General features: G+C 49.9%; 1 protein-coding gene across 1 annotated transcript in view; it reads right to left on the reverse strand.

Moving 5' to 3' along the window:
- The window catches only part of SYNE3 (spectrin repeat containing nuclear envelope family member 3), a 108,639-nt gene that overhangs the window by 14,387 nt on the left and 70,399 nt on the right, over positions 1-23,853 (reverse strand). The window contains exons 8-17 of the mRNA NM_001205869.2: positions 21,354-21,528; positions 16,233-16,415; positions 14,976-15,119; positions 13,984-14,118; positions 11,671-11,832; positions 11,339-11,511; positions 10,771-10,903; positions 8,471-8,632; positions 3,821-3,970; positions 2,008-2,046 (exon numbers count right to left, since the gene is read on the reverse strand). Of these exons, the coding sequence (NP_001192798.1) occupies positions 2,008-2,046; positions 3,821-3,970; positions 8,471-8,632; positions 10,771-10,903; positions 11,339-11,511; positions 11,671-11,832; positions 13,984-14,118; positions 14,976-15,119; positions 16,233-16,415; positions 21,354-21,528 (1,456 nt within the window). The remainder of the gene's footprint in view (positions 1-2,007; positions 2,047-3,820; positions 3,971-8,470; positions 8,633-10,770; positions 10,904-11,338; positions 11,512-11,670; positions 11,833-13,983; positions 14,119-14,975; positions 15,120-16,232; positions 16,416-21,353; positions 21,529-23,853) is intronic.

The raw sequence follows: 23,853 nt of genomic DNA on the forward strand, positions 1-23,853 counted from the left end.
TGGCAGGCCTTTCTCTGGTAATCTACCCCAGGTACTTGCATCAGTGCTTGGTACAAAGTCAGAGCTCAGCAAACATCTGTGAAGTGAGTCAGTGACCGAGGAGACAGCCAATGAACACAGAGCTGTGAACACTCCATATGAACATGGTGACAGGCTGCCAGGGACAGGAGCCTGCCCTGGAGGGCTGGTGTCAGCCAGCCAATCAAGCCCCCACTCAGAAACACCAGGGGACCCAGAAACAACTCCCCCTGAACTCTGGCCTGGGAGCTTCTTAGACGGGGGCTCCCAACCAGAGCAGGACTTAAAGGGCAGGGGCTGGAGGCAGCCTGGCACCTGGCCCTGGGCCCTCAGGTGCCACCAGGCTCACAGGCTGGGCTGTGTGGAGGCCCAGTCTTCCTGATGCACTCCCCTACTTCACGAGAAGCCCTTTGCTCTTCTAGGGGAAACTGGGCTTCAGGCTCTCCTCTCAAGAAAGAACAACAGTTCACATGATCTTCAAAATTCATTCATGAAGTCAATAAAGTCAGCGTTGACAGTTCCATTTTACAGATAGGGAAAGAAAGTCCCCGGAGTCAAAGCAACTTGCCCAAGGCCACAAAACTGGGGGACGCCAGGCCCAGAGCACAGCGTTGGTCTGGTGACTGCCCCGTCCAGTCCTGGGGACACACACGATACTGCAGATGGAGACATGAACACCAGCTGGAGACCAAGACGTCTGGGTGGGCAGAGCCCCTGGGAACACAGACTCGATGGCCCTAGAGATCTCGAGGCCCCAGGGCTCTCGGGAGCAGAGCACGCCGGAGGCTTATGTCATCATGAGCCAGTGCTCAGCAGGACAACAAGCTCGCTCTTAGAGGGCTTCCCTGGTAGTCCAGGGGATAAGAATCGGTGCCAATGCAGGGGACATGGGTTCCATTCCTCGTCCGGGAAGCTCCCACGTGCTGCAGAGCAACTAAGCCCACGCACCCCAACTACGGAGCCTACGCGCTGTGACTCCTGAAGCCCAGGCACCTAGAGTCCATCTGGAACAAGAGACGCCACTGCAATGAGAAGCCCACACACCGCCACTCGAAAGCAGCCCCCGCCTGCCGCAACTAGAGAAAGCCCACACACAGCAACCAAGACCCAGTGCGTCCGAAAGCTCTCAAATACAATCTCAAACCGGAACTCCTTCAAAGCAAGCCTGCTCTCAGAAAAGGTGGTGCCAGGGACGCCGATGTACACTGGACCTTTCCACAAGTGGGGAGAGCCGCCAGGCCCAGGGATGCCTTCTCCAAGGCACCGTGTGGAAGGGCAAGAGTGGGCTTAGCGTCTGAGGCAGAGACCGCTCAGGAGCCGTGTGCCTCCAGCGAACACGTCACTGAAGTCTTGCCATTCCTTGCTTCATTCATGCCTAGCATGGTGGTAATGATGCCTATTGGATGTCTGGGGGACGGTGACGTGAAACGCCCTAGGCACGATCTGGCACAGTTCCTGGCACAGAGTGGATGGTCAACACGCAGCATTTATAGTAACAATCATTATTCCTCATTATTTCTGTAAGTACAGCTCTTACTGCCATGGCTCTGGCCAGCAAGCCCCCAGGGAGAGGCTCTGAGCACTTCTCAGAGGCTGGCTGGTCGAACATGACTGGCACAGCCCCCTTCCTCTTTCAGTCCCCATGGACCCCAGATGCTCGTCCACTACTCAGGCGGCCGCGAGGTCCAATGCCCTGGAGTGGCCCAGGTCTCCGTGGGCCGGCCCGATTTACGCCTGTTGTCACAGCGTAATCACTAACAGTGTCCTTGCTCACACCCCCGCGTCCTGTCTCAGCTGAGTACACGCTGTGCGTCCTGCAGAACAAGGACCCCCCGGGACCACCACAGGGCAGCCCAGAACTGAGTCTCCAGGAGCATTGCTCATGGAACCTTCCAGAAAGCCCAGGGGTCCTGCCCCAGCATCCCAGGCCCACCAACCCTCCAGATGCCCTGCCCTCTACCCGTGTGGAGCAGACGGCAGACACTGTACCTTTCGGAATCCAGTCGGCTCCCCTAGAGGACTCTGCGTCTGTTATTTTAGGGAAGGAGAGGAAAAGGGGAAAGGAAAAAAAAAAAAGAAGTTAAGTGAGTGAAACTTAAATCCCAGCAGAGCCTGTAATGGAATATTCATTTTGTCAGGGGAATGTTTCTTTAAAACTTCTGGTCATCTGGACAGGCTGAGCCAGCAGGTGATTCAATTTAATGAGCTTTTTAACGCACTTGGGGCCCAGGTGGGATCCTGTCTGGGAAGGCCTGGGCCAAGGCCACGGGCGCACGGACCTGGCTGGGGCTGGGCTGACACCTAGTGGCTGACGCGGCTGCTTTCAGGGCCAGCAGAGCTGGAGCCCCAAAGCTTGGAGTCCAGGGTCGGCGGGCTTAAAGGGCCCTCGGTGGCCATCCCAACCACCTTTTTCTTGGACTAACCTCCAGGCCTCAGTTTCCCTATCAGTTCTCAGGGGATAATAACAGTACCTCCTTTATAGGGCTGTAATGAGGATATAGATATATTCCTAATGGAATATAGATAGCATATTCAAAAGCAGAGACATTACTTTGCCAACAAAGGTCCGTCTAGTCAAGGCTATGGTTTTTCCTGTGGTCATGTATGGATGTGAGAGTTGGACTGTGAAGAAGGCTGAGTGCCAGAGAATTGATGCTTTTGAACTGTGGTGTTGGAGAAGACTCTTGAGAGTCCCTTGGCCTGCAAGGAGATCCAACCAGTCCATTCTGAAGGAGATCAGCCCTGGGATTTCTTTGGAAGGAATGATGCTAAAGCTGAAACTCCAGTACTTTGGCCACCTCATGCGAAGAGTTGGCTCATTGGAAAAGACTCTGATGCTGGGAGGGATTGGGGGCAGGAGGAGAAGGGGACGACAGAGGATGAGATGGCTGGATGGCATCACCGACTCGATGCACATGAGTTTGAGTAAACTCTGGGAGTTGGTGATGGACAGGGAGGCCTGGTGTGCTGCGACTCATGGGGTCACAAAGAGTTGGATACAACTGAGCGACTGAACTGAACTGAAATGAACTGAACTGAATGAGGATATAACATTTAATAAAGGCTACTACTAGTCTAGCTGTTATTGTTTTGTGTGAGATGGTGGGCCCCTAGGGGGCTTCCCAGGTGGCACTAAGTGGTAAAGAACCCACCTGCCAATGCAGGAGACATAAGAGACGTGGGGAGATGGGCATGGCAACCCACTCCAGTATCCTTGCCTGGAGAATCCCATGGACAGAGGAGCCTGGCGGGCTACAGTCAATGGGGTTGCAAAGAGTCGGACACGAGTGAAGCAACAGCATGCACGGGGTCCCCCAGGGGGAGGTGCTTCCTCAATGTCACAAGCAGGTCAGTGGAGGAGGCGGCCTAGATCCCAGGGGCCCTGGCCCCCACTCCAGTGTTCCCTGTGTGATGCCTCCATCAAGGTGTGTTTGACGCTGGCTCTGTCCCTGGCTATCCGGGTGAACTCGGGTGAGTTTTTAACTCCTCATAGCCTCATCCCCCTTCTGGCAATTGGACATGCAATCAATCTGGTGGACGGCTGCTGTGAGCACTGAACTGGGATGATGTACACAGAGGTTTCAGGTTGGTAGAGCAAAGCTGTCGTTCTTGGAACTCAGCCTCACTGGGTGGCAGAATGGCCAAATGACAAATTGCACGTCAAGTGCCTAGGACCCACGAGTCTCCATCGCCTCTCCCTGAGTGACCCCCTCGGTCCGGTCTGTCGAGGTATGGGGTGGAGTGAATGCAGATTGAGCTATGTCTCCCCAGGGCCTCGGACCTGTGCAGCCTTAGCACCTACCAGCAGGTGGCTGGAGTCCTTGAGCTTGGACTTGTACAGCATCCATCGGTAGCGTAGATCCTCTAGTTCGTCCGAGGACTCGCTGGCTGGCCTGAGACGAAGGAGGTTTTCAAAGAGATGCTGACCTTCTGGTATTCGAGCCTCCAGTTCCTAGAGGGAAAAGACAGGGTCACGTGCACCTTCCAAATGGCTGAGGAGGCCCCACCTTGTTGGTAAGGAGGAGCCAATCAAGTTCCATTTGCAGGGGCAGCCAACAGAACACATTAAGAGAGAATCTCATTGTGCAAATAAATGGAAGCCAAGGCCAGGAATTGCATTCAGCGTTGCAGAATGGACTTCTGCCTGAAAGAGGAGCTGCCGTGCTGACCTCCATGGTCACTTCTAGCTCTGGCATTCTATTATAAATACAACATAGATTTACACTATGTATGACTAGGGAAAGCGAAAGTTGCTCAGTCACTTCCGACTCTGTGACTCCATGGACTGTAGCCCGCCCGGCTGCTCTGTCCATGGAATTCTCCAGGCCAGAATACTGAAGTGGGTAGCTGTTGCCTTCTCCAGGGGATCTTCCCAACCCAGGAATCAAACCCAGATGTCCTGCATTGCAGGCAGATTCTTTACCCACTGAGCCACCAGGGAAGCCCTCTGGCATTCTAGAACCAAGTTCTCCAGAGGGCTTGACATAAGAGTTATCATCATTATAAAAGCTACCATTGTTCATCGACAGAGGAATGGATAGAGAAGATATGGTACATACATACGATGTAATATGACTCAGTCATTAAAAATTATGAAATAATGTCATTTGTAGCAACATGGATGGAAGCAGAGATTGACATACTGAGCGAAGTCAGTCAGACAGAGAAGGAGAAATACCATATGACTTCCCTTATGTGTGGAATCTAAAAAAAGAAATGAGTCAAAAGAACTTACAAAACAGAGAGAGACTCACAGACTTGAAGAACAAACTTGGTGCTAGGGGGAAGGATAAGGGGAAGGGATAATTCGGGAATTTGGGATGGACATACATGCACTGCTATATTTAAAATGGATAATCCACAAGGACCTCCTGTACAGCACATGGAGCTCTGCTCAGTGTAATGTGGCCGCCTGGATGGGAGGGGAGTTTCGGGGAGAATGGATACGTGTGTATGTATGGCTGAGTCTCTTCCTGTTTACCTGAAACTATCACAACATTGTTAATCAGCTAAACCCCAATATAAAATTAAAATTGGTTTGTTTGTTTTTTATAAAAAGCTACCATTGTTGAATATGTCTTTCTATTGGCATTTTCAATCCTGGCAGAGTGAGGTTGGGACAGGGCAGATTTTTCTATCAGAATACAGTACTGTGTCCCTGCCCCGGATGGCATCTTTTATCCTCAGGACTTCTGGGAGGTAGTGCCATGTGAGGATACGATCTGGGTTCTAAGTTCGAGAGCCTGAGTTTAAATTCTGGCTTGGCATCCAATATCTGTCCCATCCCACCAGCTGCATGATACAGGCACACAGCTTAGCTTCTCAGAGCCCTCGAGAGTGGGGACTCTACAAGAACAAAGACGCGTAACCCGGCGAACTGCAAGTCATCTCTGATACGCCTGGGGCTGGGTGGTGGTGGCAGGGGATGAGAGGAGTGGCTGAATATGAGGTAGGAGGTAGACAGGGAGAGCTAGGTAGCTGGGACCAAAGCTCCCACTGAGGACAAAACGTTAAAAACATTCTTAAGGCATCAGTGGACAGGGAGGCCTGGCGTGCAGCAGTCCATGGGTCACAAAGAGTCGGACACGACTGAGCGACTGAACTGAACTGAATTGAACTGAAGGCATCAAAGAGTTAACAACAACAACAAAAAGAGTGAGGCAAGACATGCGAAAGGTTAAGATGCAGAGAAGTAAGCCCAGTGCTCAGACCTCCTCTTGCACTTAGGATATTTGTTAATCTGGAAAAAACAGTTGTGAAACAGATCTATGCTTCTGGCAGCCTTGCAGGATTCAGGAGACAGAAGTCAAAGTCTGCGCCCTACAGAAGTGGAGACTCTGAAAAACTGCTGCCTTTAGCAGAAGCCCCTAAAGGTGAATAGGAAGTAAACCCACACCTTATTTGGATTTGCAGGCCAGTGCCAAGTCATCTCAGGAGTCCAGAGAGCTTCAAGTTTTGAAATTGGATTCAGTGGTTCTAGATTGATAAAAGCCCCCACTGGCCTGGCTATTGCAAACAAAATCCTCTTTGAAGGAAAGATTATTCTTAATCTCAAATTATTCTCGCACCTATTTGTCAAACACAATATCCAGCACACAATCGAAGCAATCACACACAGATATAAGACTCCGAGAAGAGGCGGAAACTGGGACTTCCCTGGAGGTCCAGTGGTTAAGAATGTGCCTGACAATGCGGGGGAAGTAGGCTCTATCCTTGGTCCAGGAAGGTCCCACATGCCCTGGACCAGCTCAGCCCGTATGGCACAGCTACTGAGCCCGAGCTCTAGGGCCCATGTGATTCACCTACTGAACCCACTTGCTACACCTTCTGAGGCCCATGTGCTTAGAACCTTGTTCTGCAACAAGAGAAGCCACCTCAGTGAGGAGCCCTCACCCCACAGCTAAGAGCAGCCTCTACTCACCGTAACTAGAGAGAGCCCAGGCACAGCAACAAAGTCCCAGTGCAGCCAAATGCAAATAAAATTAATGAATTAATGAGGAAGAGGCAGAGACAATACACAACAGAAACAGTCTTGACTTGAGATACCGAAATTATTAGACACACTTGCTAAACCAACTTTGTTTACTGTGTTGAAAGAATTAAAAGACAAACTGAAAATTTTCAGCAAGGCCCCAAAAGCTGTGAAAAGTGGCAAAGCAGATTTTAAAAAGCACTAAGGAGAATTTCTAGGAATGATAAATGAAATATTAAAAGCTAAGAACTTAATAAACATGTGAAATAGCAAATGAGATACAGCTAAAGAGAGGATTAGTCAAGTGGAAGATGAGTTAGAAAAAAGTATTCAGAAAGTAATATAAAAAAGCAAAAGGATGAAAAAGTACACAAGACACAGTGAAACACTTAGTGAGAAGAAAGCGCATATGTTTAAAAGGCATCTCAGAAGGTGAGGAAATAGGGGAAAAGGCAGAGGCCATATTTTGAGAGATAATGTTGCAGAATTTTCCAGAAAGATCCCAGGCCACAGATTCAAGAATCCAGATGAATCTCAAGCAAGAAAAATAAAAATAAAACCAAACTCTAAGGTATTAAGGTAAATTTCAAAAAAAATTAGGAAAAAGAGAGGTAGATTGGGGTCTGATTGAGAAAGGCTGTGGATGATAAACTTGGGAAGTTGAACTCTATCCTAAAAAGTTTTCATTACTGGGACAAGGTCATCTTTAGGATTCTGAAGGGTCACTCTGGCTACAGAATGAGTCATTACTGAGATGGGAACCCAAAAAGAATGAGGGAGGCCAGCTTGGAGGCTACTGTCAAGGTCAAGATAAAAAATGATAAATGTCTAGATGAAGACAGTGGTAGTGAGGGGAAACAGAAACAACGAACCCAAGAGGTGGAATCAAGAAGGACTTGGTGACTAATTCAACGTGGGAGTGGAGGAGAGAGATTTGTGGTAGAAGGACTGTCTTTCTACCCCCTTGCTATATCCATGCCCTTTGCAATATGGTCTTGCAATATGGTCTTCCCATCAAGAAGTGAAATCTGTTTTCTCTCTCCCTGAATCTGAGCTGGCATTGTGACTTTCTTTGTCCAACAGAATGCAGGAGAAGTGATGTGCCAGTTCCTAGCCTTGGTCTGAAAAGGCCTGCATGTTCCCACTCGCTCTCTCAGACCTGCCCCTGCTCTGGGAAGTCCAGGCTATCCCATAGGAGGATAAGAGATGTGTGGTCCAACCCACGCTCATCTAGAATAGCCCACCAACCTCCAGTAGTATAGCCACCCTGCTGGTCTATAAATCAGGGAGCCCAGCCAAGATCAGAAGCATTGCCCAGCGGACCTCAGAGTAAACTGCCAATCTTCAGAATCGTGAGTTAAACAAACAGCTGTTCTTTTAAGCTACAAACTGTTGGGATGGCTTGTTACATAGCAAGAGTGAACTGATTAGAAGAGTTGTGATTAGTGGTGATATTTTCCAAGTTGGGCAATACAGCAGGAGGCTTGAATGAATGGATGGATGGTTTTCCCATAATACTGGAAGCAAAAACATTTTTAAACTATTATTTACGACTTCCCTGGTGGTACAGTAGATAAGAAACCACCTGCCAATGCAGGGGACACAGGTTCGATCCCTGGTCTGGGAAGATTCCACATGGTGCGGAGCAACTAAGCCTGTGAGCCACAACAACTGAGCTCGAGTGCTGCAACCACTGAAGCCTGCACACCTAGAGCCCCCGCTCCACAAGAGAGACCACCGCAATGAGAAGCCCGGGCACAGCAACTGGAGAGCAGCCCTCACTCGCTGCAGATGGAGAAGGCCCACGCACAGCCGTAAATAAATAATCTTAAAAAATATATATTATTTATACATAAGCCATAACAGCTCATAAGCTAGGTGTGTGCTCTTTTTTTTTTTTTTGGTGAGAACTCTCTGGCAGCGAACACATCTTTGGGGGGCAAATCCTCTGAAAAAATGGGCTGTTCCTTGGGCACAAACCTGTAGCTTTGTTGCTCTGGTCCTCAAGTCCTCGGCGGTGGCAGTTTTCATGGCAATGATCCTAACCAGCTTGGAATTTTCCTCCTGCAACCAGTCCTCAAAGTTCCTCAGGGACTGGGAATAATCCTCATGGCTGCCTCCTTGCCCCTGGAGCAGACCTGCCTGCAGGAAGGCACAGCATGGTCAAAGCATCAGAATTTCTGAAAGCAGCCCGCTGGCCGTGTATCCTGGGAATTCCATCCAAGCAGAGGGTGGGGGATGAGGATGCCCAGAGGGAGATAAGAGGCACCTGGGGGGCGAGGGGATGAGGAAAGCATCTCTACTCAATGTAGACATGATTAGGGACCAAGAACATTCCTCATTGCCACCTCTTTGGTCTCCTGAAGGCTTCCAGCATCACCCCTTATCAGGACATCTACAATGTGATCACCTTCTGCCACTTTTGTCCCTCTTCAAGTTAGGTGGCCAGAGTGATCTGTCTAAGATGCAAGTCCAGGGACTTCCCTGGCGGTCCAGTGGTTAAGAATCCACCTGTCAATTCAGGGGATCCAGGTTCGATCGCTAGTCTGGGAACTCAGATCACATACGCCTCAGGGCAACTAAGTCATGAACCACACCTACTAGAGCCTCTGCTCTACAGCCCGCAAGCTACAACTACTGAACCCACATGCTACAACCACTGAAGCCCGCATGCCCTGGAGCCTGTGCTCTGCAACAAGAGAAGCTGCCTCAGTGTGAAACCCGTGCCCTGCAGCGAAGAGTTGCCCCTGCTTGCCACAACTAGAGAAAGCCCGTGCATGGCAATGAAGAGCCCATGCACTGCAACAAAGACCCAGTGAAGACGACAATTAGAAAACAAAAGTAAAAATAATAAATAAATAAAACACAAGTCCTCTCAGTCACAGCATCACTTACACAGCTGAATGGCTTCTCATACTCAATGCGGCCGGAGAGCCTCAATTCTGGCCCTGCCTGGCTCTGCGGCTCATGAGGCCTGCCCCATCGTCTGAGCCAGGGCCCACAGACATCCAGCACCCGGCGCTAGTGCCATCTCCCTCGGGTCCCTGCGTGCACAGTCTCGTCTGCATGGAACACACTCCGTTCTGCCTCTCCTTGACTCCCACTCAGCTGTGAGGAGCCCTGGACATCTCATTTCCATCTCTCCGGGGAGGGCTTCGCTACCCCAAGTCCTTCACTCTGCAGCTGGCTGCTGTGGCCCCTGGGTCTTCTGCCTCCATGAACCACGTGTTCTGTAAACCCTTATTCTATTGCTTTGCGGTTCCTGCTTCCCTGCTTCTCAAAATGTGCTCCAAAGCCTAGCAGGCTTAGCATCTCCTGGAAGCTTGTAGAAATGCAGGGTGAGGAGTCCCAGTCCAGACCTACTGAATCAGAATCTGCATTTTGGTACGATCTGGATGCACATGACAATCTGAAAAGCTCTGTGCTGGATGCTACGTTCTCTGAGGGTTGAATGTATCTCTGTTTTATTTACAGCTGTGTCCCAGCTCCAAACACAGTTCTCAGAACACAGAAAGACTCAGTAAGAGCTTTCTGGATGGGGAAATGCAAGAAGGAAGGGAAGAATGAATGAATTAGTGTACTGTCTTTGCAGAACAAGGGATGAATTTCTTCTCACTGTGGTTCTGTTTTTTAAAGCCTGTCAAGGAGAGAAATGGATGATATGATATAGTGAAGTTCGTTCTTTTTACAAAATGTAGTTTGTGTGTGTTGTGTGTTAGTTGTTCAGTCGTGTCCAATTCTTTGCGACCCCACAGACTGGAGCCCGCCAGGCTCCTCTAGTCCATGGGATTCTCCAGGCAAGAATATTAGAGTGGGTTACCATTCCCTTCTCTAGGGAGTCTTTCCAACCTAGGGATCAAACTCGGGTCTTCTGCAGTGCAGGCAGATTGTTTACCATCTGAGCCATCAGGGCACCAAAAACACCTATCTTGAGTACTTTTAGTTTGCAGTCTAGTGCTGCTAGGAAGCTTCACACTCTGACACTCTCTTCCCTGCAAGGGAAGCAGTCGGATTTTTTGAGGGTGAGGGCCTGCCTGCCCTGGAGATGCCCAGGACCTTCCTCAGTGCAGACACTGGGTCTGGGGTCCCAGAGTCCCTCTGCCCAGTGGCACAGGGCACTCTTGTGTCACCACTGGGCAGACTCACCCAAGACAGGACAGGGCCCAGTCCTGAGCTGAGCATGTGGCCCCAGATGGGGAGGGGGCTTTGCTGGTGACACCTTCCCACCATCAACTGACTCGGATCTGGGCCCTCCTCAGAAGCCCATGAGATGGACTTACCTGACGGCGATGCCGGGAAGTAAGATCCGTGGGGAGGATGAGAAACCCAGTCTTTGGGATGTTGTTGGTGAAAATCATTTTCTTCCCTGAATCCACTTCTGTCATCCTCTGCAGCTGCCGGTTTCTGGTGAGGCTGAGAAGTCAAATCCGCCCAGTCAACGTGATGACAAGATAGGGACTTCCCAGATCACAGGAGAAGTAACAGAACTGGGGAGGGAGGTGACTTCTGGTCCTAACAAGCCCATGCCTGTCCTTCAGGTTGGTCAGAAGCTCCCCAGGGCACCTGCATTTCCAGTTCCCTGCTCAAGACTCATGTAACTGTCATCAAGGGGCATATATCTATCGATGCAGGTGAGGCCCCAGCCAGCAGGGGCTGGAGGCTAAGCTGGGACGCTTCCCTGCTCTTACTGCCTCTACTTAGAATTGCCTGGGGATGCGCGGAGGCACCTGGCACCACGCCTGGCACACAGCAGAACCCCAGCCATCTGTTCTAAGAACACGGCTGAGCTCTCCCTACTGGGAAGGAGGGTTTTCCGAGACCAGGCTCCAACCCAGGAGGCCCTCTCACCTCAGCAGGCTCTCCTCCAGCTGCCTCAAGGCCCTCCATGACTCGGTCAGCTCCTCCAGCTCCCCCTGGACCAGAGCAGCTCCCTCCAGAGAAGACGCCTCCATCACCAGCCGGCCAAGCGCTTCCATCTCAAGCAGCTGGGCTTCCTTCTCCGGGAATTCAGCCAGCAGTCTCTAAAGGAGACACACACACACACACACACACACAGAGTTAAGTCCTGGGGTGGTGTCTGCTCCCTGGTATGAGAGTACCGTTCACCACCCTCTGCCCCCGAACCTGCCTTTGGGATGCAGGGGAGAGAATAAGCACCTCTGTCGGGAGAGTCATCTTACCTCAACTTCAGTCTCCTGGGACTGGGCGTCCCATGGGCCCGTGTCCCCACGATGAGCCTCCAGCTTCTGTGTGATCACAGAGATCCAATGCCGCAGCTTCAGCAGCTCGTGGTTGAAGGTGCAGTGTTCCCGCAGGCTCTGCTGGCGTCCTTCCAGGAGGTCCTGTGGAACAGCCCCAGGGGAACCCGGCTGAAACCCTCAGCTACCCCACCCTGCAGGACCCTCAGCCCTGCCAGAACCCCAGGGTGAGATGGTTTCCAGGGCTCCCCACCCATGAGAGGTTGATGTTTTCTGCACAGTGCAAGAAATTGACCCCAGAAAGACCAAGTCTGTTTTAAAGTGCCTCTAAGCCTGTTCTGCTTTCATGGGAAGTATTAGTCTGGGTGAGGGTGTGGGCGATGGGTGCTCTCATCCACCACCAGTGTGGGGTGTAAACTGGTACAACCACTTGGGAAGACCATCAGTCGGTGCCTACTAAAGCCGAACACAGGCATCTGTGCGGCACAACCACTTCACCCCTGCATGTAGCACAACAGGCGCGAACGGCACTTTGCGGCTGAAGAGAGCGGGTGTATTCTGGTCGCCGCCTGTGTCTTTGGCCATCTAGAAGCACTTACTTTATTGAAAAGCATTATTTTATTTTTTCATATAGTTGAATAGGAAATCAACCCTGACTATTCACTGGGAGGACTGATGCCGAAGCTGAAGCTCCAGTACTTTGGCCACCTGATGTGAAGAGCTGACTCGTTGGAAAAGACCCTGATGCTGGGAAAGATTGAGGGCAGGAGGAGAAGGAGGCAACAGAGGATGAGATGGTTGGATGGCATCACTGACTTAATAGACATGAGTTTGAGCAAACTCCAGGAGATAGTGGAGGATAGGGTAGCCCGCATGCTGCAGTCCATGGGGTCGCAAAGAGTTGACTACAACTGAGTAACTGAGCAGCTGAACAACAACAATAATTGATTTACAATGTTTCAGGTGTACAGCAATGTGATTTTGTTAAATTTCTATCAATATAAATATGTATACATCTATACAGATGTCTGTATATATACATTTACTTTTTCAGAGTCTTTTTCCATTATAGGTTATTATTAAGATATTACGGAGAAGGCAATGGCACCCCATTACAGTACTCTTGCCTGGAAAACCCCATGGACAGAGGAGCCTGGTAGGCTGCAGTCCATGGGGTCGCTAAGAGTCAGACATGACTGATCGACTTCACTTTCACTCTTCACTTTCATGCATTGGAGAAGGACATGGCAACCCACTCCAGTGTTCTTGCCTGGAGAATCACAGGGACGGGGGAGCCCGATGGGCTGCCGTCTATGGGGTCGCACAGAGTCAGACAAGACTGAAGAGACTTAGCAGCAGCAGCAGCAGCATTAAGATATTATTTTCTTATAATTTGCTTTTATTTCTCTTTTTGATGATAGAAAAAGCATTATATTAAATTTGTAAATCATGTGGGTAATTTGTACTATCTATGAATTTCAAGATTGCAAAGACGATGCCAGAAATACTTGTTATTAAAATAGGACACACAGGGTTCGGAAGGGTGAGAAATCCTGCCTTAAACTAAACACTTTCCTGAGCTGTGGATGCCTGAGAGCTGGCTTTGCACACCTGGGGCTCTTGTTACAAATGCAGACCCAGGACTTCACTTGAATCAGTGTTGTCAGGGTAGGGCTGGGACAGACATTTCAGCTTGTGCTCAGGACAGTTTTGAAGGAGCCATCTCACTCTCCAGACCACCTTGGGGTCCCACCGTTAAAGGGACATCAGTCCAGCACAGACACAAGAAGGATCCGGGTGGCCACTAGAGGGCGCCGCAGACAGAGCTCACGGCCACCGGGACCCAACTTGCAACCTGGCATGATGAACGCAGCAAACACGACGGGGGCTCCTGCGTGGGTGCGGCCTGCTCCGTGCTCTGGTCTCCTGGCATGTGCGGAATTGTATGTTTCATTTGTGGATGCGTATGTTTGACATGTGGAATCGTATGTTTAACTTGTTGCTGACTCATTGTGCATCTACCCACCGGCACTTAAACCCCAGGAAGGCGGGGGGCTCGCTGTCCTGCTGTCCTGCTCCTCCATCCTCAGGACCCAGCATCCTGCCTGGCATACAGGAGGCGCTCAATCATGAACGAATGAGGAAGGGATGAGAGGAAGGGATGAAAGGAAGGGAGAAAGAAAAAGAAGGGTTGGAAGGAACGACGGAAGAAAAGAGGGAGAAAGTCCTTAGGAGGGGCGGACAGATTCCAGGGACCTGGCCTCTGTTAACACAGACCTTCTGCTGGCCCCTTACCTCCAGAGACCTCTGCAGGGCCTGGTGGGCAGCGGAAAGCTGGTCCATTTTGTGCTGGTGGTTAGGGTTCCCCTGGAAGAGGGGCCTCATGGCCTCCACCTGAGACCCCAGGTCCATCTCCTCCTCCTGCAGCCCCTGCAGTAGAGGAAGGAATGAGTGGAGCATCCTTTCTCCTTCTTCTCGTGGAAGCTGATCAGGGTGGGGACCCTGAATGCAAAAGACTGGGAGAGTTCAGGGATGCTAGGAGTCCCCAACTCCATCGGCCACACCGTATGGCTGTCTGATGGGCCCACTCTTAGGACTGGTGAGAATTTTAAAAATGAGATGAAAATATTCTGCGACACCATGAAAATAAACTGCTAAAGACCAGAAGGCATCGCTGGGGAACAGACTCATATCTGGACTCCTACTTGACGACCATCTCTTCTTACGGAGAATCGCATCTTAGCTTTAGTTTTAAAGCCCCCAAATGCATCCTTTTTAATACCTTCCAAAGAACACTCCCAGTTTTGTAAGAGCTGCGCCTGGGTTTTAAAAAGATAACTGTTGTTTCACGTGCATTTTAAAAACCAGCCAGCTCCTCACCCAGCCAACAATGATTAGTGATCAGCCTACCTACAGTCCCTGTGTTTTAAAATATTTATTCTTAATCCTCAAAACACTTATTTAACTGAAGGCCTCTGGCCTCATTAGGAACAGTTAGCAAAGCAACTTTAGAAGCAAATATTCATGTTAGACTTTAGGACCACAGAGTAAGCAAAAAACTTCTCATTTTGTTGGGCTCAAGTATCAGTCATTTGGAGGCAGGCCAGGAACCATCAGGCATACCAGCAGAAACTCAGCTGAGATGAAAGGTCAGATCTCAGGGGCCAGAGAGGGATCACAGTCTCTGGCTTGGGCTGACTGCCGCTTGGCTGGCCGCTATGACTGCAAGGGGGCTGCTCCGGCACAGCTGAACATCTGAGTGGAGGTGACTCGGGTCAGACTCTTACCTGCAACCTCAGAAGCTGGGCCTGTTTCTCAGGAAGGTCCCGCCGAAGCCCATTCTCAGCTTGGACCCGGATTTGGAGGTCTGAGAGCTTTTTCTGCAAAGGCTCGAAAGTCGCCCCGAAATCTTTGTGCTGAGCAAGTAAGCTCTGCGGAGACACAACAGGCAGCACACAGCTCAGCCATCCCCTCGGTCTCCCTGTGGCACAGCCTGACACTCACAGACGGGCTGCTTTTTCTCCAGTCCTCTCCTGTCCGGCTCCTACTCACTCAGGAACCACCCCTTCCAGGAAGCCTTCCTGGAGTCCTTGAGAGGATCTGATGCCCCTCTGTGAGGATCGTTGTGTAATCACCTAACAATTGTTCTGCTTCTAGAATAGGTGCTGGCAAACTGCATCTCCTATCACATACCCCAAGTCCCACCAGAGGCCAGTGCTTGTAAATAAGGTTGTATTGACATGCAATCATGCCCATTCATTTACAGTTGATTTCTTGCTACACCAGCAGAGTTCAGAAGCTGCAACAGAGATCACAGGCCTTGCAGACCCTAAAATGTATGCTAAATGTCTGCTCCGTTGAATAAGTCAGACCATGGGTGTGGGGCTTTTCGCAGGTGCCTGGCCTCTGGTCAGTGTCCTAGAGATATCGCTTTGTCACTATCATCATTCTCAGATGCTTAGCAAATAATTGTTACCTAAAAGGAGAAACTGTCCGATACTTTGGCCACCTGATGCAAAGAGCCGACTCACTGGAAAAGACCCTGATGCTGGGAAAGATTGAGGGCAGGAAACAGGATGAGATGGTGGGATGGCACCACTGACTCAATGGACGTCAGTTTGAGCAAGCTCCAGGTGTTGGTGAAGGACAGGGAAGCCTGGTGTGCTGCAGTCCATGGGGTTGCAAGAGTCAGACACAACTGAGCAACTTAACAACAATAACAACAAAAATAGCTTCCAGCTCTCTGCTGCTTTAAAGTTTAAAAGTGTTTTTCTCTGCATCTTCCCATCTAACTGCCCCCCAGCTCTTTGCAGAAGACAATTTGATTTGATGAGTATAGAATGGGATTTGGGGGCAGAGGCAGGAGGCAGACAAATGAGAAGGATCCCACCATAATCCTACCCAGATGATATAGATGAGGGCTCTGAGGTTGTATGGAACAAAGGATATGCCCAGGACCACGCGGTGGTGAGTGGCAGGGCTGGGGTCAGGATACAGGGCTGTGCCTGCAGGAGGGCTGAGCGGAGGGCCAAGATGGGACTCACCTGCAGTTTGCTCTTCCTCTGCAGAAGGCGGTTGTGCAGCAAGTCTCTGTCCCTCACGGAAGTCGCCACCTCCTCCAGCAGGGCTGTGGCTCTCTCCTGGCCGAAGATGCTGCCCAGCAGGTCTTTCTTCAGCTGCAGCATCGTCAGCTGCTCCTTCAAGCGGGAGCTCTCCGTCAAGGCCGCCTGGGGGAGACAAGGCTTCCATGAAGGGGAGAGCTGGATGAAGCTGGGGCAGGAACTCACCTGGTCGGGCTGCACCTGCCTGGGAGGCTGGGCCTCTGTGCTGGTGGCCAAGGGAGCGGTGAATGCAAGGAGAAACAGGCAGGTGGGAAGGTGGCGGGAGGCCCTGAATGTCAGGGTCAGTCTGAGTCCCTTCTCACCCCCTACATCCATCTTGTTACCAAATCCCGAGCAAGAAGGCTGCCTCCTGTGAGTGTCAGAAATCTGTCTCCTCTCCATTGGCTGCCACTGACCGTGGTGCACTCTCAGCCTTGCTCACTGGGACCCCTGCAGCTCCTGACCATCTGCTGCCTCCCAGTTGCCCCCCAGATCGACTCTGCACCTTGCAGCCAAACCCAAACTGAACCAGTCTGATCCTCTACTCAATGATTCTCCATCACCGACAACAGAGGGCCATCCCCAAGTTGGCGTGTGGGACATTTTGAATACCAGACCACCTCACCTGTCTCCTGAGAAACCTGAATGTGGGTCAAGAAGCAACAGTCAGAACTTTACATGGAACAAACGACTGGTTCAAAACTGGGAAAGGAGTATGTCAAAGCTTTAGATTGTCACCCTGTTTATTTAACTTATATGCAGAGTACACCATGTGAAATCCTGGGCTAGATGGATCACAAGCTGGAATCAAGATTTCCAGGAGAAATGTCAACCACCTCAGATATGCAGATGATACCGTTCTAATGGCAGAAAGTGAGGACAAACTGAAGCGCTTCTTGATGAGAGTGAAAACACTGACTTAAAACTCAATGTTCCAAAAACTAAAATGACATCCGGCCCCATCACTTCATGGCAAATAGAAGGGGAAAAAGTGGAAGCAGTGATAGATTTTCTCTTGGGCTCCAAAATCACTGTGGATGGTGACTGCAACCATGAACTTAAAAGACATTTGCTCCTTGGAAGAAAAGCTATTACAAACTTGGACAGCATATTAAAAAGCAGAGACATCACCTTGCTGACAGAAGTCCATATAGTCAAAGCTATGGTTTTTCCAGGAGTCATGTATGGATGTGAGAGCTGGACCATAAAGAAGGCTGAGTGCCAAAGAACTGCTGTCAAATTGTGGTGTTAGAGAAGACTCTTGAGAGTCCCTCAGACAGAAAGGAGATCAAACCAGTCAGTCCTAAAGGAAATCAACCCTGATTATTCATTGGAAGAACTGACGCTGAAGTTGAAGCTCCAATACTTTAGCCACCTGATGTGGAGCTGACTCATTGGAAAAGACCCTGATGCTGAGAAAGATTGAAGGCAGGAGGAGAAGAGAGTGACAGAGGATGAGATGGTTAGATGGCATCGCTGAGACAATAGACATAAGTTTGAGCAAACTCCGGGAGATAGTGAAGGACAGGGAAGCCTGGAGTGCTGTAGTCCATGGGGTTGCAAAGAGTCGGACACAATTTAGCAACTGAACAACAAGCAAAGGGCCTAGGGGAGCATGATCAGAGGGAATTCAGGAAGGCCTTCCAGAGGAGGTGGCATCTCAGTGGGGTCGTGATGTGCAGGAGCTCATGGGGCAGAGAGAGGACCAACAGGGAACTCCACAGCCTCGTGTAACGGGCAGCCAGCTCCCATGCAGACAGCCTGAACTCTGCACAGCCCAGGCCCCACCTCCTCCAGGAAGCCTGCCCTGGTCACATTCCCGCCTGACACTCACTCTTCCTGCCCCAAAGCCCTTTGCCCGACTTCAGGGTCCTGTTGATCAACCAGCTTTTGGGGGTAAACATGTCTTGCTTCTCTCAGCGAGGGCTCAGGAGCCTGGAGGCCAGGGGTTTTGTCTTCGCTGGCCAGAGTCCTTCCACTTGATATCTGATGATGTTACAGAGACAATGAGCTGATCATGGGGCTGGGAGAGGAAAAAGTAAGGCTGCAGCCCAGGTAGGTGACCTGCTGATGACGTGTATAGCTTGCGGTCAGCCACACAGAGGCCAAGCCTCTTGAGATAAGGGGCCACCTTCATTCCCTTTTTGCCAGACTAAGACACAATATCACAAGGGTGAAGAATTCAGGCTAGGGAGTTGCAATCATGAGTTTGGATGGCACACTGACTTGGCCACCCACTCCAGTATTCTGGCCTAGGAAATCCCATGGACAGAGAAGCCTGGAGGGCTACAGTCCCTGGGATCCCAAGAGTCAGACACGACTTAGTGACTAAACCACCACCACCATCACTGACGGGGAGAACCTGGGTAATTCCAAGCCTCAGTTTCCTCATCGGTAAATGACCAATAGGCACATCCCAGCTCATGGGGCTGTCATGAGGCTTAAATGCCTAAAAGGCACTTAACACAGTGCAGGACCCTCACTGAACTCACAAGAAAAGATAGATCTTCTCAACCATTATTATTTAACCAGCTGTTCTGGGTTGAATTGTGACCTTCAAAAGAGAAATGGTGGGGGAAAAAAAGATATGGTCAAGTCTCAACTCCACTACCTTAGAATGCAACCTTCTTTGGAGAGAGGGGCTTTACAGAGGAGTCAAGTTAAAATGAGGTCAGTGATTGGTGCCCTTACAGAAAGGGAAGACTTAGATCCAGATGCATGCAGAGGAAAGAGGTGGTGGAGATATTTAGGGGGAGGATAGTCACATGATGACAGGCGGAGATCAGAGTGCTGGACCTACAAGGCAATGAATGTCAGCAACTGGCAGGGAGCATCAGAAGTTAGAAGAGGCAAGGGAGGAGTTTCCCCTAGAACCACTGGAGACAGCAAGATCCTCTTGATGCGTCAGCTTTGGACTTCCAGCTTTCAGAACTTTAAGAGAATGAAGTTCTGTTGTTTTCTTTTTTTTTATAAAAGCACCACTTTTTGGTGCTTTGTTACAGCAGCCCTAGAGAACTAACACACCAGCCACGCCCAGGTTTTGGCTGGAGGTTTGCTCATCCACAGGGCTTCCCTGGTGGCTCAGACAGAAAAGAATATGCCTGCAAGGCAGGAGACCTGGGTTCCATCCCTGAATCAGGAAGATCCCCTAGAGAAGGGAATGACTACCCACTCCAGTACTCTTGCCTGGAGAATTTCATGGACAGAGGAGCTGGGAGGACTGCAATCCATGGGGTCACAAAGAGTCAGACACAATGGAGCAATTAACACTTTCACTTTCAATCCACAAGCCGCTCTGAGGCTAGATGCAGAAGCTGAGTTGAGAAAAGAGAGGGGTGGGACTTCCCCAGCAGTCCAGTGGTTGAGACTCTGCACTCCCAGTGCCAGGGGTATGGGTTTAATTCCTGGCTGGGGAACTAGGATCCCACATGCCGCATGGTGTGGCCAAAAAAGAGAGGGCTGGCAGCTCAAGCCCTGACCTGTGAAATCCTTTCTGCCCAGGCAGGCCAGTGGGCGTGATGCAAGACACACTGCTGCTGCTGCTAAGTCGCTTCAGTCGTGTCCGACTCCGTGCGACCCCAGAGACAGCAGCCCACCAGGCTCCCCCGTCCCTGGGATTCTCCAGGCAAGAACACTGGAGTGGGTTTCCATTCCCTTCTCCAATGCATGAAAGTGAAAAGTGAAAGTGAAGTTGCTCAGTTGTGTCTGACTCTTCGCGACCCCATGGACTGCAGCACACCAGGCTCCTCCATCCATGAGATTTTCCAGGCAAGAGTACTGGAGTGGGGTGCCATTGCCTTCTCCGCAAGACACACTCCCAACCAGCAAACAGACTCCAAAGGTGAGTAAGTCAAAGTCCTGGCCCCACGTGTTCCAACCCACTGCTCAGTGAAAGTCCTGCCCTGGAGTCCTGGGTCCCACTCTAGAACGACAGGACCTCTCTCCTGCCTCAAGAAGGTCCCAGTTTGCTTTCTGCCCCAGTTGGAAGCACAGGAGGCAATATCCTGACACAGCAGGGAAAGTTAGACAGGCCTGGGTCAAAGCCAGCCCTGTCACTTAACGGCTGTGTTAACCTCAAGCAAGTGGCTCCTCAACAGTCAAATGATAAGAATCGTTCTGCTTGTTTCGCAAAGCTGTTTCCAGAAGCCAAAGTGTAAACAGGGCTGAGAATGTTAGCCAAGACTCTATAACCCACCATTCTGGCCCCAGCTCTGCTTCTCTTGAGCAGCAAGACCTTGAACACACTCTCTCACTTCTCCTTGGCCCAGATCCCTCATCAGTAAAATGAGGAGAATGGTAGCAATGGAAATAAAAATCAGTGTACATACATATTCAGTGTACATTCATTATGACAGTGAAAATTGCAAACAACCTCAACAATCGAATTGTGGCTACTTTAAAAAATAAATAAAAGGGCATGCCCCCAAATGGAATATTCTGCATCCATTTAAAGTGAATTATTGAGCCATGCTATTGAACCATTTTACAGGATGCTGAGAAAAAGCTCAGATGTGTCAACTGAAAATACGAGGACAAACAGCCATATATCATGAGCCCAATACACCTGTGAGGATGCACACAGGCAGTGCTGGCAGCCACCCCAAGACCATGAAGGCAGATGCAGTTTAGAGCTGGAAAGAGCCTGGGTTCTGGAACATACCACTGAGCTATCAAGCCAGCTCTGGAACCACCAGAAAGTCAGGTTTTCTGCCCCTTGTCACATGCATCCCAATGGGTACACAGTAAAGATAACGGCATGACATCCTCAGACTTCCAGCAGAGGACTGTCTGCAGCAGGGTCGGGAAGAGAACCGGCGTGGGCAGAGTCCTGGGGCCACACCAGGCACCAGGCTTCGCCTTTTCTCTAAGAATTGAGGGTGACTTTTGTCCCTGATAATTACAAGTGTGAACGTGGGACTTGCCAGACTGCTACAGTGAGCTCCACCCAGATACCCGGAGGACCGAGAGATATTTCTTTCCCTGTGGGGATGGCTGAAATGCCACATTTGGCTGGTGGTCTCCCTCAGGGGCACCCACCATCCCTCCCGACAGAACCAGGCTTACCTCGATCTGCGGCAGGAAGGTGTGGATGGAGGGCGGGTCTGGCAGGCTGGCGGTGACATCCAGGAGTCTCTGGGCCAGCTCCCTCCACAGCTGCAGGTCCTGGGGGTGCCGCTGGAAACGCTGCCACAGCTCCGTGGCCGCGGCGTTGCGCAGCCTGCTGCTCTTGGCCTTCATTCTGTGAGCACAGGAGAAGGGGCACCAAGAGAGAAGAGTGAGTCAGTCCAGGGGCCAGAGCTCCCCCCAGACTCCCAGAGCACCTCGAGTGTGCTGCTCCCAGGGCAGGCTCTTCCCTATTCCATAGGCTGCCATGGTGTCCAGGGGACCCTGAGGCCTAGGCTTTCCGGATACAAGTGCTCTGGAGGTAAGCCAGTCCTCCAACAGACATGCAGCCCAGCTTCCAGACTAGGGAAAGAAACAAGCCTCGAAGAGGAATTGTGGAGACCTCAGACTCAGACTGCCTGCCCCCAACAACTCACAAAAGCAAACAAAATCCCTTCTTGATAAGATGCCATTACACTGCTGCTGCTGCTGCTGCTAAGTCGCTTCAGTCGTGTCTGACTCTGTGTGACCCCAGAGACGGCAGCCCACCAGGCTCCTCCGTCCCTGGGACTCTCCAGGCAAGAACACTGGAGTGGGTTGCCATTTCCTTCTCCAATGCATGAAAGTGAAAAGCAAAAGGGAACACTAGGCCCAAATAATTCCTACAGATAATTTTTCAAATATAATGCCCATGGTGTAGCACAGGGAACTGTATTCAATAACTTATAATAGTCTACAACGAAAAGAATCTGAAAAAGAATAGATATATATGTATAACTGAATCACTCTGCTGTACACCTGAAACTAACAAAATACTATAAACCAACTACACGTGCCATGCCTTGCTAAGCCGCTCAGTCGTGTCTGACTCTTTGCAACCCTATGGACTGTACTGCGCCAGGCTCTTCTATCCATGGAGTCTCCAGGCAAGAAAACTGAAGTGGGTTGCGGAACCCTCCTCCAGGGGATCTTTCTGACCCAGGGATCGAACCTGTATCTCCTGCATTGCAGGTGGATTCTTTCCCACTAGCACCACCTGGAAAGCCCATATGTATATCCATATGTATATGTATATTACGTATATCCATATGTATATGTATATTATGTATATCCATAGGTATATGTATATTATGTATATCCATAGGTATATGTATATTATGTATATCCATAGGTATATGTATATTATGTATATCCATAGGTATATGTATATTATGTATATCCATAGGTATATGTATATTATGTATATCCATAGGTATATGTATATTATGTATATCCATAGGTATATGTATATTATGTATATCCATAGGTATATGTATATTATGTATATCCATAGGTATATGTATATTATGTATATCCATAGGTATATGTATATTATGTATATCCATAGGTATATGTATATTATGTATATCCATAGGTATATGTATATTATGTATATCCATAGGTATATGTATATTATGTATATCCATAGGTATATGTATATTATGTATATCCATAGGTATATGTATATTATGTATATCCATAGGTATATGTATATTATGTATATCCATAGGTATATGTATATTATGTATATCCATATGTATATGTATATTATGTATATCCATATGTATGTGTATATTATGTATATCCATGGGTATGTGTATATTATGTATATCCATGGGTATATGTATATTATGTATATCCATAGGTATATATATATTATGTATATATAGAATATCTAGCACCCAGTCATAGATAACCAGCACCTGCCACCTCAGCAAGAGCAGCAAAGGAGACCTCAGCCACCCTGTCCCACTGCCCACTAGCACCCTGGGGGGAACCAGGTCCCAGCTCTGGATGTATAGAAGGGTGGCCTGTTAACACTGTGGGGTGAGAGACACCCAGCAAAGGGGGAGCTCCCTGAGTTCCTTCTCAAGGAACCTCCTGTATCAGACAAGGGAATGAGAGATGCTACAGAGATGGGGGTGCTTTCCAGGGGGCTCAGTGGTAAAAAAAAAAAAAAAAACACACAAAAAAACCTCACCTGCCAACGCAGGAGATGCGAGTTCGATCCCTGGGTGGGGGATGATCCCCTGCAGAAGGAAGTGGCAACCTACCTCAGTATTCCTGTCTGAGAAATCCCATGGACAGAGGAGCCTGGCGGGCTATAGTCCATGAGGTCACAAAGAATCGGACACAACTGAGTGACTAAAACAACAGCAACAGAGATGGGAACCATTGGGCTGTGTTCCAAACCCCTCTGAGCCTCACATAGTAAAAAACAGGCACTGATTCCAAATTTACACTGTGCCCAGTTCCACACAGGGTGGATATGTGATCTGCTGGTCTTTGCTGAGCTAAGAGCCTTGAGCCCCGTCTGTGCCCAAGCCCATGGGCTGACGGGAGGTAGAAACTGGCCTGAAGTCAGGCCCAGGTGCTTCCATCAGTACCGCCAGCAGGTGGCGGCATGATGCTGGCCTAGAGG

This window comes from Bos taurus, chromosome 21, assembly GCF_002263795.3.
Source record: "Bos taurus isolate L1 Dominette 01449 registration number 42190680 breed Hereford chromosome 21, ARS-UCD2.0, whole genome shotgun sequence".
Classification (NCBI taxonomy): domain Eukaryota; kingdom Metazoa; phylum Chordata; class Mammalia; order Artiodactyla; family Bovidae; genus Bos; species Bos taurus.